The sequence below is a fragment of the Pelophylax lessonae genome (assembly GCF_965119305.1).
Source record: "Pelophylax lessonae genome assembly, chromosome: 3".
NCBI lineage: Eukaryota > Metazoa > Chordata > Amphibia > Anura > Ranidae > Pelophylax > Pelophylax lessonae.
In genome coordinates this window covers 134736037-134752155 of record NC_138770.1, presented here as the reverse complement: position 1 = coordinate 134752155, position 16119 = coordinate 134736037, and the positions used below count along the sequence as shown (strand labels likewise).

General features: G+C 46.0%; 1 protein-coding gene across 1 annotated transcript in view; it reads right to left on the bottom strand.

The window, feature by feature from the left end:
- The window catches only part of LOC309550116 (zinc finger BED domain-containing protein 4-like), a gene marked incomplete at both ends in the record, with an annotated part of 76892 nt that extends 63145 nt beyond the window's left edge, over nucleotides 1-13747 (bottom strand). The window contains one exon of the mRNA XM_082250569.1: nucleotides 13226-13747. Within this exon, the coding sequence (XP_082106695.1) occupies nucleotides 13226-13747 (522 nt within the window). The remainder of the gene's footprint in view (nucleotides 1-13225) is intronic.
- Between the last annotated feature and the right edge of the window lie 2372 nt (nucleotides 13748-16119).

Here is a 16119-nt window from a genome sequence, read left to right as displayed (position 1 = left end):
ATGGGTGGGTAAGGTCGGTATCCATTGCTATTCTGCATAAGGTACGGAAAAGTCCCGTGGGATCCATGCCTGGTTCATTTTAATGAACGTGAGCTTGTCCACATTGTCTCTGGACAGGCGGCTGCGCTTGTCTGTTATAACGCCCCCAGCCGTGCTAAATACCCGTTCAGATAATACACTGGCTGCAGGGCACGCCAGCACCTCCAAGGCGTAAAGGGCAAGCTCAGGCCATGTGCCCAATTTGGAGACCCAGAAGTTGAAGGGGGCAGACCCGTCATTCACTACATGTAGGCGTGTGCACACATACTGCTCCACCATGTTGGTAAAATGCTGCCTCCTGCTAAGACGTTCCATCTGAGCTGCTGGTGCTGCTGTTTGTTGTGGCGTGCTGACAAAGCTTTTCCACATTTCGGCCATGCTAACCCTGCCTTCTGAGGTGCTGGCGGTGCCCTGGTTGCGTTGGCGACCTCCTCCTCCTCCTCCTCTGCCTTGTGCTTCCACTGTGGCCCCGCTGTCAGATGGGAATGCCAGCAGCATGGCGTCTACCAGCGTGCGCTTGTACTCGCGCATCTTGCGATCGCGCTCCAGTGAGTGAATTAAGGACGGTACGTTGTCCTTGTAACGGGGATCCAGCAGCGTGGCCACCCAGTAATCAGCACAAGTTAGAATGTGGGCAACTCGGCGGTCGTTGTGGAGACACTGCAGCATGTAATCGCTCATGTGTGCCAGGCTGCCCAGAGGCGACGAAAGGCTGTCCTCTGTGGGAGGTGTATGGTCCGTGTCCTCTGTATCCCCCCAGCCACGCACCAGTGATGGCCATGAGCTGGCCTGGGTGCCACCCTGCTGTGAACATGGTTCCATCTCCTCCTCCAGCTCCTCCTCCTCCTCATCCTCCTCATCCTCCAGAACTGTGCCCCTGCTGGACAATTGCGTCCCTGGCGTTTGCGTGTGCAGGAACCCACCCTCGGAGCCCCTTGCGAATGACTGCCCTGAAAGCCTTGGAAATGTTACCTCTTCATCCTCCTCCTCCTCCTCATCCTGTGCCACATCCTCTTCCATCATCGCCCGAATTGTTTTTTCAAGGAGGCATAGAAGTGGGATAGTTAAGCTGAGAACGGCGTCATTGCCACTGGCCATGTTGGTGGAGTACTCAAAACAGCGCAACAAGGCACACAGGTCTCGCATGGAGGCCCAGTTATTGGTGGTGAAGTGGTGCTGTTCCGCAGAGCGACTCACGCGTGCGTGCTGCAGCTGAAACTCCACTATGGCCTGCTGCTGCTCGCACAGTCTTTCCAGCATGTGCAAGGTGGAGTTCCACCTTGTGGGCACGTCACATATGAGGCGGTGAGCGGGAAGGCCGAAGTTACGCTGCAGCGCTGCCAGGCGAGCAGCAGCAGGGTGAGAACGCCGAAAATGCGCACAAACGGCCCGCACTTTCTGCAGCAGCTCTGACATATCGGGGTAGTTTTTAAGGAACCTCTGCACCACCAAATTCAGCACATGCGCCAGGCAAGGGATGTGCGTCAAACCGGCTAGGCCCAGAGCTGCTATGAGATTTCGCCCGTTATCGCACACCACCAGGCCGGGCTTGAGGCTCGCTGGCAGCAACCACTCATTTGTCTGCTGTTCCATGCTCCTCCACAACTCCTGCGCGGTGTGTGGTTTGTCCCCCAAACAGGCAAGTTGTAAAACTGCCTGCTGTCGTTTACCCCTGGCCGTGCTGAAGTTGGTGGTGAAGGTGTTACGCTGTCCGGATGAGGAGGCGGTAGAGGATGAGGAAGCGGAGTAGGAGGAGTTAGGAACAGGAGGCAAACTGAAGCGCCCTGCAATCCTCGGTGGTGGAAGGACATGCGCCAAATTGCTATCCGCCTCAGGCCCATCCGCCACTGCATTTACCCAGTGTGCCGTTAGGGAGATATAACGCCCCTGACCGTGCTTACTGGTCCACGTATCCGTAGTTAGGTGGACCTTGGCACAGATGGCGTTGCGCAGTGCACACCTGATTTTTTCCCCCACTTGGTTGTGCAGGGAAGGGATGGCTTGCCTGGAAAAGTAGTGGCGGCTGGGCACGACGTACTGTGGGACAGCCACCGACATAAGGTTTTTAAAACTGTGCGTCTCCACCAGACGGAATGACAGCATTTCAAAGGCCAATAATTTTGAAATGCTGGCATTCAGGGCCAGGGATCGCGGGTGGGTAGGGGGGTACTTCCTCTTCCTCTCAAGTGTTTGGGAGATGGAAAGCTGAACGCTTCCACGGGACATTGTGGAGATGGTTGTTGGTGACCCAGGTGGTGGTGTTGCTGACAGATCGTCTGTTTGCGGGGTGGCAGGTGCCGGTATCACTACAGATGTGGCTGGAGCGGCCGAGACTGCAGCAGAAGAGGAAGCAGGATGAGCCAGAGACGTTTCTTGGTTTTGAAGGTGTGTACTCCACTGCAGCTCGTGCTTTGCACTTAGATGCCTGATCATGCAGGTTGTGCTCAGGTTGAGAAGGTTCATGCCTCGCTTCAAGCTCTGATTGCACAGGGTGCAAACCACTCGTGTCCTGTCATCAGCACATTTTCTAAAGAACTTCCACGCTAGAGAACTCCTTTGAGCTGACTTTGGTGCGCTCGTTCCCTTGCTGCGTTGGGCAGTAGCGGGCGTAGTGTCTAGGGCACGGCCGCTCCGCTTCTGCACCCTGCTCCCTCTTCTGCTGTGCTGGTGGCTCTGTGCGACCACCGCCTCTTCCTCCAAACTACTTAGTTCACCTGCATGACGTTCATTCCATGTGGGGTCGAGGACCTCATCGTCCTCCACATCATCTTCCACCCAGTCTTCACCCCTGCCCTCCTTGTCGGTCTCCACAATGCTGAACGCCGCAGCAGTTGGCACCTGCGTTTCGTCATCATCGGAGACGTGCTGCGATGATCCTTGCATGTACTCATCTTGAGGAATAAGTGGTTGGGCATCGCTGCACTCAATCTCTTCCACTTCTGGGGCAGGGCTAGGTGGATGGCCCTGGGAAACCCTGCTGACAGAGTCCTCAAAAAGAATAAGAGACTGCTGTATGGCTTGGGGCTCAGACTGCTGGCCTGATTTGCAAGGGGGTGAGGTGAAAGACGGTTGGACATTGGCTGCAGGTGCCAACTCTGACCTTTCTGCAGTAGACTGGGTGGGAGACAATGTGAAGGAACTGGAGGCACTGTCAGCAGCAAACCAATCTACTATCGCCTCAACTTGTTCTGGCCTCATCACTTCTAGGGGCGTTTGATGCCCTACCAAATACTGATGCAGGTTCTGTCGCCTACTCACACTTGAGGAAGGTGTTTCACTTGTGCGTGTAGCTGGCACAGATCGACCATGTCCTCTCCTTGCAACAGGAGCTCTACCAGCAGCACCACGACCCAGGCCACGGCCCTTATTTGACGGTCTCCTCATATTTCTGTAATTTAAGATCTTGCCCTAGAAAGGTTTTTATTGAATAGCGGAATAGAAAATATGATCCAAAAAAAGTGTATGTATATCACACGTACACAACCACACTAGGCCCCAATTACTATTGTTTGTACCCCTAAAAGGCTAGATGAGGAGTAGGGGGAGTATGGAACAGGCAGCACCCTCAAACCTTCAGAAGTATGAGATGAACCCCAACAACTTGGAAAGGTGGATCTCTCTCACACGTACCGACACAGACTATCCCGCAATTCAATTGATCCTCAAAGGTTTTTATTGAATAGCGGAATAGGAAATATGATCAAAAAAAGTGTATGTATCTCGCACGTACACAACCACACTAGGCCCCAATTACTATTGTTTGTACCCCTAAAAGGCTAGATGAGGAGTAGGGGGGGTATGGAACAGGCAGCACCCTCAAACCTTCAGAAGTATGAGATGAACCCCAACAACTTGGAAAGGTGGATCTCTCTCACACGTACCGACACAGACTATCCCGCAATTCAATTGATCCCCAAAGGTTTTTATTGAATAGCGGAATAGGAAATATGATCAAAAAAAGTGTATGTATCTCACACGTACAGAAACACACTAGGCCCCAATTACTATTGTTTGTACACCTAAAAGGATGGATGAGGAGGAGGAGGAGTATGGAACAGGCAGCACCCTCAAAGCTTCAGAAGTATGAGATGAACCCCAAAAACTTGGAAAGGTGGATCTCACACGTACCGACACAGACTATTCCGCAATTTAATTGATCCCCAAAGGTTTTTATTGAATAGCGGAATAGGAAATATGATCAAAAAATGTGTATGTATCTCACACGTACAGAAGCACACTAGGCCCCAATTACTATTGTTTGTACACCTAAAAGGATGGATGAGGAGGAGGAGGAGTATGGAACAGGCAGCACCCTCAAAGCTTCAGAAGTATGAGATGAACCCCAAAAACTTGGAAAGGTGGATCTCACACGTACCGACACAGACTATCCCGCAATTTAATTGATCCCCAAAGGTTTTTATTGAATAGCGGAATAGGAAATATGATCAAAAAATGTGTATGTATCTCACACGTACAGAAGCACACTAGGCCCCAATTACTATTGTTTGTACACCTAAAAGGATGGATGAGGAGGAGGAGGAGTATGGAACAGGCAGCACCCTCAAAGCTTCAGAAGTATGAGATGAACCCCAAAAACTTGGAAAGGTGGATCTCACACGTACCGACACAGACTATCCCGCAATTTAATTGATCCCCAAAGGTTTTTATTGAATAGCGGAATAGGAAATATGATCAAAAAATGTGTATGTATCTCACACGTACAGAAGCACACTAGGCCCCAATTACTATTGTTTGTACACCTAAAAGGATGGATGAGGAGGAGGAGGAGTATGGAACAGGCAGCACCCTCAAAGCTTCAGAAGTATGAGATGAACCCCAAAAACTTGGAAAGGTGGATCTCACACGTACCGACACAGACTATCCCGCAATTTAATTGATCCCCAAAGGTTTTTATTGAATAGCGGAATAGGAAATATGATCAAAAAAAGTGTATGTATCTCGCACGTACAGAAACACACTAGGCCCCAATTACTATTGTTTGTACACCTAAAAGGATGGATGAGGAGGAGGAGGAGTATGGAACAGGCAGCACCCTCAAAGCTTCAGAAGTATGAGATGAACCCCAAAAACTTGGAAAGGTGGATCTCACACGTACCGACACAGACTATTCCGCAATTTAATTGATCCCCAAAGGTTTTTATTGAATAGCGGAATAGGAAATATGATCAAAAAATGTGTATGTATCTCACACGTACAGAAGCACACTAGGCCCCAATTACTATTGTTTGTACACCTAAAAGGATGGATGAGGAGGAGGAGGAGTATGGAACAGGCAGCACCCTCAAAGCTTCAGAAGTATGAGATGAACCCCAAAAACTTGGAAAGGTGGATCTCACACGTACCGACACAGACTATCCCGCAATTTAATTGATCCCCAAAGGTTTTTATTGAATAGCGGAATAGGAAATATGATCAAAAAAAGTGTATGTATCTCGCACGTACACAACCACACTAGGCCCCAATTACTATTGTTTGTACCCCTAAAAGGCTAGATGAGGAGTAGGGGGGGTATGGAACAGGCAGCACCCTCAAACCTTCAGAAGTATGAGATGAACCCCAACAACTTGGAAAGGTGGATCTCTCTCACACGTACCGACACAGACTATCCCGCAATTCAATTGATCCTCAAAGGTTTTTATTGAATAGCGGAATAGGAAATATGATCAAAAAAAGTGTATGTATCTCGCACGTACACAACCACACTAGGCCCCAATTACTATTGTTTGTACCCCTAAAAGGCTAGATGAGGAGTAGGGGGGGTATGGAACAGGCAGCACCCTCAAACCTTCAGAAGTATGAGATGAACCCCAACAACTTGGAAAGGTGGATCTCTCTCACACGTACCAACACAGACTATCCCCCAATTTAACTGATCCCCAGAGGTTTTTGATTAAATAGCGGAATAGAAAATATGATCCCAAAAAAGTGTATGTATATCACACGTACACAACCACACTAGGCCCCAATTACTATTGTTTGTACCCCTAAAAGGCTAGGAGTAGGGGGAGTATGGAACAGGCAGCACCCTCAAACCTTCAGAAGTATGAGATGAACCCCAACAACTTGGAAAGGTGGATCTCTCTCACACGTACCAACACAGACTATCCCCCAATTTAACTGATCCCCAGAGGTTTTTGATTAAATAGCGGAATAGAAAATATGATCCCAAAAAAGTGTATGTATATCACACGTACACAACCACACTAGGCCCCAATTACTATTGTTTGTACCCCTAAAAGGCTAGGAGTAGGGGGGAGTATGGAACAGGCAGCACCCTCAAACCTTCAGAAGTATGAGATGAACCCCAACAACTTGGAAAGGTGGATCTCTCTCACACGTACCAACACAGACTATCCCCCAATTTAACTGATCCCCAAAGGTTTTTGATTAAATAGCGGAATAGAAAATATGATCCCAAAAAAGTGTATGTATATCACACGTACACAACCACACTAGGCCCCAATTACTATTGTTTGTACCCCTAAAAGGCTAGATGAGGAGTAGGGGGAGTATGGAACAGGCAGCACCCTCAAACCTTCAGTATGAGATTGTGTTCACTGTACCCCACAAAGATTGAGTTCACTGCACCCCACAATGATTGTGTTCACTGCACCCCACAAAGATTGTGTTCACTGCACCTCACAAAGATTGTGTTCACTGTACCCCCCAAAGATTGTGTTCACTGCACCCCACAAAGATTCTGTTCACTGTACCCCACAAAGATTGTGTTCACTGCACCCCAAAAAGATTGTGTTCACTGCACCCCAAAAAGGATGTTGTTCACTGCACCCCAAAAAGGATTTTGTTCACTGCACCCCAAAAAGGATGTTGTTCACTCCACCCCAAAAAGATTGTGTTCACTGCACCCCACAAAGATTGTGTTCACTGCACCCCAAAAAGATTGTGTTCACTGCACCCCAAAAATGATTTTGTTCACTGCACCCCAAAAAGGATTTTGTTCACTGCACCCCAAAAAGGATGTTGTTCACTCCACCCCAAAAAGATTGTGTTCACTGCACCCCAAAAAGATTGTGTTCACTGCACCCCACAAAGGATTTTGTTCACTGCACCCCAAAAAGATTGTGTTCACTGCACCCCAAAAAGGATGTTGTTCACTGCACCCCAAAAAGGATTTTGTTCACTGCACCCCAAAAAGATTGTGTTCACTGCACCCCACAAAGGATTTTGTTCACTGCACCCCACAAAGATTGTGTTCACTGCACACCAAAAAGGATTGTGTTCACTGCACCCCAAAAAGATTTTGTTCACTGCACCCCAAAAAGATTGTGTTCACTGCAGCCCAAAAAGATTGTGTTCACTGCAGCCCAAAAAGATTGTGTTCACTGCAGCCCAAAAAGATTGTGTTCACTGCAGCCCAAAAAGATTGTGTTCACTGCAGCCCAAAAAGATTGTGTTCACTGCAGCTCACACACAGAAAAATGGATGTGGATCACTGACACCTGCCTATCTCCAATCCCACACCACACAGCAATATCGATTGTAGTTTGTAGAACACAGTTTCCCTAAAATTCAGCAGACTCTGTCCCTAACAGGATTGAGAAGAGATCGTAGATCAGGATTGAGTGCAGATTCACCCCACCCCCCACACAGCAATATCGATTGTAGTTTGTAGAACACAGTTTCCCTAAAATTCAGCAGACTCTGTCCCTAACAGGATTGAGAAGAGATCGTAGATCAGGATTGAGTGCAGATTCACCCCACCCCCCACACAGCAATATCGATTGTAGTTTGTAGAACACAGTTTCCCTAAAATTCAGCAGACTCTGTCCCTAACAGGATTGAGAAGAGATCGTAGATCAGGATTGAGTGCAGATTCACCCCACCCCCCACACAGCAATATCGATTGTAGTTTGTAGAAGACACTGACCCTATATAATTCAGCAGACTCTATCCCTAAAATGCCTACAACTCGCCCTGCCTAAACACTCCGACCTGTCCCTCAATTCTATCCGGACACAAATGGTTTTTTCCTGCCTATCTTTCCCTAATCAGCAGCCAGCACGTTGATGTGTGCTCTGTCCCTGAATCTAAGCAGCATAATGACGCCGCTGCGGCTGCCTCGAACTTATAAAGACTTGGTCACATGCTTCAGACGGCCAATCACAGCTACTGAGACATTTGCAGGCATGGCTGGGATGGCTTAAGGCACACCAGTTAAACGATTGTTGATTGGCTGTTGAAAGCCCGCCATGAAAAGAGCGCCAAAGCATGCAAAACCCGGAAATAAAACGACCGAACACGGATTTTTACCCGAACATACAGTAAAGTGTCCGTGTCCGTGTTCGGGTACAAAAAATCCAATTATTCGGTACGAACACGAATAATACAGTCCGTGTTCGCTCAACACTAGTGCTAACTTGAAATCCATATCAACAGTTTAATGAAGTTCCTTATTAGTCATCATTTTGACATTAAATATCTTGTTTTTGATCTTTTGCTTTAAAGGGCAGAGTCGAGATCTGGAATGTTTTGGACCCCAGATCCCTCCATAAAGAGGACCTGTCATTCTGTAATATTATCGCAAGGGATGCTTACATTCCTTGCGATAGCAATAAAAGTGATATTTTTTTTTTTTTTTAGAAGGGACAGTGTAAAAATGTAAAAAATATAATAAAATAAAAAAAACAAAAAAATCCCCAACACATTTTTAAAGCACCCCGTCCACTGCATGGTCGTGTGCAGTAGTGAACACATACACAGGTCATGCCTACATATGTAAACAATGTTTGTACCACACATGTGAGGTATCGCAGCGAACATCTGAGCAACAGCAATAACTCTACCACTAGACCTCCTCTGTAACTCTGAACTGGTAATCCGTAGAAATTTTACATCGCCTATAGAGATTTTTAAGTACCGTAGTTTGGCACCATTCCAATCCAATTTTAAAGCATGACATGTTAGGTATCTATTTACTTGGTGTAACAACATCTTTCATACTATACAAAACAAAAGGGGGTATATATGTTTTTTTTAAATTCATTAAAGTGTATTTTAAAAAAAAAAAAAACGTGTTTCACAAATCGCTGCGCAAAAACCATGTGACATAAATGATTTCAATGACCGCCATTTTTCTATAGGGTCTCTGCTAAAAAAAAATATATCACGTTTGAGGGTTCTAAGTAAATATCTAGCAGAAAATAATGATTTAAACTTGTAAACAGCAAATGTCAGAAAATGTCCTGGTCAGTAAGTGGTTAGTATAGTATACCAATGTTTTGAGGGTACCTATTTATCAAGCAGAGTCAACTTGAAAAAGTGGGTCTTTGTATCTTTGAAATGTTGGTGTAATGTATGGGACTTATAAACAAAACATTGTTGATCTAGATTTTAGATTGGCATACTAGCTCTTTTCTACTTTTGGTATTTATGGTTGTCTGATTTCCAATGGGCATATTCCTGACACAGTGAAAGGGTGTCACAGCCACAGGAAGTAATAAGAGGCAAAAACAAAAACACTTTTTTTAACATAAAAAATTGAAAACATAAAAAAGGTTTAAGTGAGGTACAACATTTGACAATTCTCACTGCTGCATGCTGCCTTCAAAATGCATTCATATAGTCTGGACACTTTTACCCCCTTCCTGCCTAGGTCAATTTTCAGCGCTGTCATACTTTGAACGACAATTGCGCCGTCTTAATCACCACTGTTCTCTTTCTTGCTAAACAAACTAAAAAAGGCCGAAAATTTTGAAAAAGGTTTCTTAGTTTCTGTTACAAAAGTTAGTAAATAAATAATCTTTCTTCATAGATTCAGGCCAAAATTTATTATGCTACATTTCTTTGGTGAAAATATCACAAATCAGTAAATTTTGTTTAATATGTAGGAAAGTAATAGAGTCCACAATCTATGGTAAGTATTAGTGATTGACCGATATCGTTTTTTCGTTGTCGATACCGATATTTCGCTGATTGCATATCGATATCGGCCGATATTGGCCGAAATTTTCACACATGTAAAAATTACCCAAAAAAACACAAATTTCGACACAAATCTCTTAACAAACATGTTAATCTTTGTTTATTGAAATTTACTCATTCTTCACACCTTAAAGAGGTTGTAAACCCTTTTTTTTCCTTTTTTCCTTTTTACCCTGAAAGACAAACACATAATGAGCTAGTATGCATAGCATACTAGCTCATTATGAAATACTTACCTTAGAACGAGCCCCCGCCGTGCCGCCCGCTTACCAGTATGACGGGCGACATGTCTAGTCGCCCGTCTTCCAGGATCGCGGCATCCGGCCATCTGATTGGCCCGAGCCGCGGTGACGTCACTCCCGCACGCGCGGGAGCCGACGGTCACGGCACGGAGTTCTGAAGGATCGGCACGAGTGGCCGTTCCTTCAGAGCGCATGCGCCAGTGACGTCACTGGATGCATCAAAGGTAAATATCTCCTAAACGGTACATGTTTAGGAGATATTTGCAGTACCTATAGGTAAGCCTTATCATAGGCTTACCTATAGGTACAACTTGCCGAGGAGGGTTTACTTCCTCTTTAACCACTCAAGCCCCAGCCCTATTTCGGACACTTTTTGTTTACCAGTTAAAATCAGTATTTTTTCCTAGAAAACTACTTAGAACCTCCAAACATTATATATATATATTTTTTAGCAAAGACTCTGGAGAATAAAATGGCAGTCATTGCAATATTTTTTGTCACGCGGTATTTGGGCACCAGTCTTTAAAACGCAATTTTTTTGGAAAAATTAGGAAAAATCAGATTTCACTGCATTTAAAAGAACTAAACAGTAAAGTTAGCCCATTTTTTTGTATATTGTGAAAGATGATGTCACGCCGAGTAATTAGATACCCAACATGTTACGGTTTAAAATTGCGCACACCCGTGGGATGGCGACAAACTACGGTCAATAGAAATCTCAATAGGCGACGCTTTAAAAATTTTTAACAGTTACCAGTTTAGAGTTAGAGTGTAGCTCTTTTTTTTAAATTATTGCTCACTCTCTGGCGATACCTCACATGTGTGGTTTGAACAGCGATTTCATTCGCGGCTCGACTTCCATATGCGCTTTCTTTCATGTGTGAGCTAACGGTGACGGGGGCGGCTAAAAATTTATTTTTTTCTATTTATTTTATTTTTTTTTAACCTTATCACAGGTTTTTTAAAAAAAATAAAAAATATGATCACTTTTATTGCTGTCACAAGCAATGTAAACATCCCTTGTGACAGCAATATGCAGTGACAGGTGCTCTTTATGGAGGGATCGAGGGTCTAAAAGACCCTAGACTCCTCCACTACACTTTCATGTATTCAAAACGCTGCAAACGGCACTTTTGAATACACTCGTTTTTTTAATTTGCCGCTTTTAGCAGCAGAGTAACCCGGACGTGATGTCATGGACGCGCCTCCGGGTTACGTCATCGGAGACCCAATCGAAGCCGCTTCCGGCTTTGATCAGGACTCCATCCAGCCGGCGGACGTGCCTGCTGGGTGCTTGGGTCTCCCGGTGGGACGGCTCTAAACACGGTACCGGGGTGATGCATCACCCCGGTATAACACTGCAAAGTCAGCCGACGTAGCCCTACGTCACTTTGCAGTAAATGGTTAACTGCATAAAAACTGATAGGAAAACTTCAATTGCAAGGAATTGGACATTAGCATTTCACATCATCTGATTGTGCATTAATGTATGATAAAGTGCTGCAGTAGTGGACTCATTCACTGCAATATAAAAAATGTAATTCACTACTGCAGTGCAGTGAGCGCAAAATTGCTAGGGAAAAAACTAGGCAACAAAAACAGCTACACAATAAAATACACATACACATACAACTGCTATAAAAAGAGCAAGGCAACAGCTACACATGTCACAGTGGATTGGACTGGACTATGAGTCAGTGGAGGACTACCTCTGTGTGCAGTATGGCACTCGCTGCAACTACTGCAGTGCAGTCAGTGCCATACTGCTAGAAGAAAAGCAAGGCAAGTAGGCAACGGCTACACATCTCACAGTGGATTGGACTGGAGTCAGTGGAGGAGGACTATCTGCACTGTAGTATGGTACTCACTGCAACTACTGCAGTCAGTGCAATACTGCTAGAAGGAAAGCAAGGTGACAGCTACATAGTGGATGGGACTGTGTACTACCGCTGCAGTAGGGCACTCACTCATTGGAATAATTTTAAATCACTACTGCACTACTGCAGTACTGATTTAAATTATTACAAAAAATGAGTGGGGTTCTACTGCAGCAGTAGTCCACTGGCACTGACTCCAATCCACTGTCTATGTCTACTTTTTTCTATCACTTTTGCACTGACTGCAGCGCAGCCAGTGCAAAACTGTTAGAAAAAAATAGATAGACACAAGCTAGACAGTGGATTGGACAGACTCAGTGGACTGGTGGACAGACACTACACTATAGACTAGCTACACTTTCAAATCAATATTCCTAGTTAAGTAGAACAATATTATAGTGCAGAAAGCATAACATTTCAGCATGTTCACCAGTTAAATGGCTTCTTTTCTTTTCATAAATTGCTGCCACTTCCCTAAAAACACGCTCACTTGGTGCTGAGGAAGGAGGAGCAGAAAGGTATCTTCTAGCATGAGAAGCGTGCCTCATTTTCTTTCCACCACTGAAGAGGATCACTTCTTCTGTTAACTACTGGTTCCTTCAAATAGAGATGAAGTTCGTCATCCAGGCTCATTATTGCCGATTCTAATGAATCCTCTGCATGTGGCCTCAATAAAACACTGAACATTGCATCTATTTGACCACGATGAATTTTCTCTTCTGTCCCTTGTCTTTTGGGACATTTTTCTCCTGCATCCTGCTCTTCCACATCAGAAACCTTCTCTTCTTGTCCTTGACTTTTCTTTTAGTCAGGAGGAACCTCCTGCACCTTCTGTTGAATATCTTCTGTCAGCCATTGCTTTGCCTTGGCCAATACATCATCAGAAGAGAAAGGATGGTTCTTGTATCGAGGATCCAAAAGACATGCAAGCACAACAGTTTTATTCTCCTCATGCTTCTCAAACCTTTTGGCGAGGCTGTCCCTCATGGCCTGCATACATGCTTTGATGCCACGTGTGTTGGGTCCTTCATTCTGTCTAAGAAGCATCTTCAGGACTCTCACACATGGGATCACAGAGGAAACAGATGAGTCGTAATGACTCACCTCCAGTGTCACTTCCTCAATGGGTACGAGAGTCTCTATAATGTTGCCTACTATGTCCCACTGATCTGCAGTAGGGCAAGAATGTCCTCCAAGTCCATATTCACCAGAATATATAGCGAGAGCTCGCTTCAGCTCCAGCATCCTCTGTAACATGTGTAGAGTTGAGTTCCATCGTATTGAAACAGCCTGTATCAGGTTGTTTTTGGGTAGGCCAAGGTCTTCCTGAATGCACCCCAGTCGCTGCTTGGCAAGAACAGAATGGTGGAAATGGCCTGCGTACTTCTTCAGCATGGTAATAATGTCCAGCAAAGATTTCTGGTGTGACAGACCATCATTTACCACCAGTTGGAGGGTGTGTGCCATGCAACTGAGGTCTGACACTTCAGCAAGTCTCATACCTTTAACCATGTTTGCTCCACTGTCTCGCAGCACAAGCATCACTCGGTCTTTGCTGATTCCCCATTCTTCTAGCATGCCTAGAAACATTTCTCTAATGTACTCCCCAGTGTGGGATCCTTGCATCACTTTTGTATTCAACACCAAATGCCTTCTTGTCCATCCGCTGTCAATGTAGTGGCATGTAAGACTCATTAGTGATTCTGTTTGTACTGACCAGCAGTCTGTCATGAATGAGAGTGAGTTGCCAGCATTCCTTGGTTGCAGCATAGTCTTAACTTTGTCAACGACCTTTTGGTGAATCTTTTGCAGCATTTCAGTTCGATAAAACTTGTCACTCAACTATGGACATCAGTTTTTTTTCTGAAACATATCTGTTATTTTTGCCTGGGATAGGGATGATACACCTTGTGATTCATTTTGCTTTTTCTGTCCTGCATGATACAATTCAAGATGATGAACTCTTAGATGGGCCCAAAGATTATACGTATTTTTGTTTTTTGCAGTTATTGATCCCATGCTCACATTGTTTTTGCATGTTTTGCACAGTGCTACTGATTTTCCTGGCGATGGGGAAGAGAAATACTCCCAGACCGCATATTTAATTGTTCTATCTCCATCCATCTCCATTGAAACAAGAAAGAGTCAGTCAGAGTCAGACACTAATTTAGGCTTACACAAAATGGCTGGCAGGCACCATGTGGTGGATGGCTGGCTGGCACCCTGTTGTGGGTGGCTGTCTGGCTGGCAGGCACCGTGTGGTGGGTAGGTGGCTGGCTGGCACCCTGTGGTGGCTGGCACCCCGTTGTGGGTGGCACACTGTTGTGGGTGGCTGTCTGGCAGGCAGGCACCGTGTGGTGGGTGGGTGGCTTGCTGGCACCCTGTGGTGGCTGGGATTCTGTTGTGGGTGGCTGTCTGGCTGGTAGGCACCGTGTGGTGGGTGGGTGGCTGGCTAGCACCCTGTGGTGGCTGGCACCCTGTTGTGGGTGGCTGTCTGGCTGGCAGGCACCGTGTGGTGGGTGGCTGTCTGGCAGGCAGGCACCGTGTGGTGGGTGGGTGGCTGGCTGGCACCCTGTGGTGGCTGGGATCCTGTTGTGGGTGGCTGTCTGGCTGGCAGGCACCGTGTGGTGGGTGGGTGGCTGGCTAGCACCCTGTGGTGGCTGGCACCCTGTTGTGGGTGGCTGTCTGGCTGGCTGGCACCCTGTGTAGTGGGTGGGTGGCTGGCTTACACCGTGTGGTGGGTGGCTGTCTGGCTGGCACCCTGTAGTGGCTGTATGGCTGGCACCCTGTGTGGTGGCTGGCCTGGCATGTACAGGGCCTGTGGCTGGAGAGCTGGTACAGTCAGGAAGGAGGAGGACTCAGGCAGGGCCTGTGGCTGGCTGGCTGGTTGGACTGTGTGGGACTGGTTTAATGGCTGGCACCGGGCAGCTGTGAGTGGCCGCGGCTGTGTTACAGAACAGAACAGAGAGATACAGAACATGTGTCAGAGTGTTTGTTGGTCACTGTTATCATTTATCACAGAGCAGATAGAATACAGAACGTGTGTCACACTGTTGGTCACTGCACTCACTAGATTTAGCAGAATTCTTCTTGTACTGACTCTCAAGACCGACCGCCTGTGCCGCATGCAGACTCCAGTGTGGCAGCGGCAGGAAAGACACTGTAGGAGGCAGGGGGAGGCGGCCTAAAAGCTGTCCAGTGCACAGAGGTGCGATGACTTCACGAAAATATCGGCAATATTGGTAAATCAAAAGGCCGATTCTGATATATCGGGGAAAGTGCATATCGACTCCCGATATATTGGTGTTGCCGATAATCGGTCGATCTCTACTAAGTATATCTGAAAATAGATCAATCCTGATGTACTGATGGCCTCATCTCATTTTCTTGAGGTCCAAGAATGCAAGAACAATACAAATATCCCCCAAATGACCCCTTTTTGGAAAGGAGACAGCCCAAGGTATTTATTAGGAGGCAAGTTTTTTGAAGTTGTTATTTTTTGTCACTTTTTTTTGGAATATGAAGAAATGTTAAAAAAAGTGTTTTTTTTCACATTCTTTTTATTTTTTACATACTCATCAGTGCAGTAAAGCATACAAAAATACTTGGTGTAGCAGTGTTTAGGGACAATGACTGGTGACAGTAGGTAAAAAGAAAGAAATTCTGTGAGATTGGCCCTGTCTGTACCATGTGACCAATCACAGTGAGCCACACAATAGTACACAATGAATTGCATTAATCAGAGACATTAATTGTTTACAATTGCTATGTGATCTGCTGTAATTAGTCACAGCGATCACATGGTACCAGCAGTGGGCCGGTACACTGATCCGGTGAACAAATCAGGTGACAGATCATGCCGCAGCGTGGCTTGTGGGGCCCGCACATATGACATCCACCCATAACAATAGGACTCCCGCTCGGGCATCATTTTACAATGGCCCGGGCGGGAAGCAGTTAAAGAACTCCAGTTCAATTCTTCATACTTCCTTTCAGTA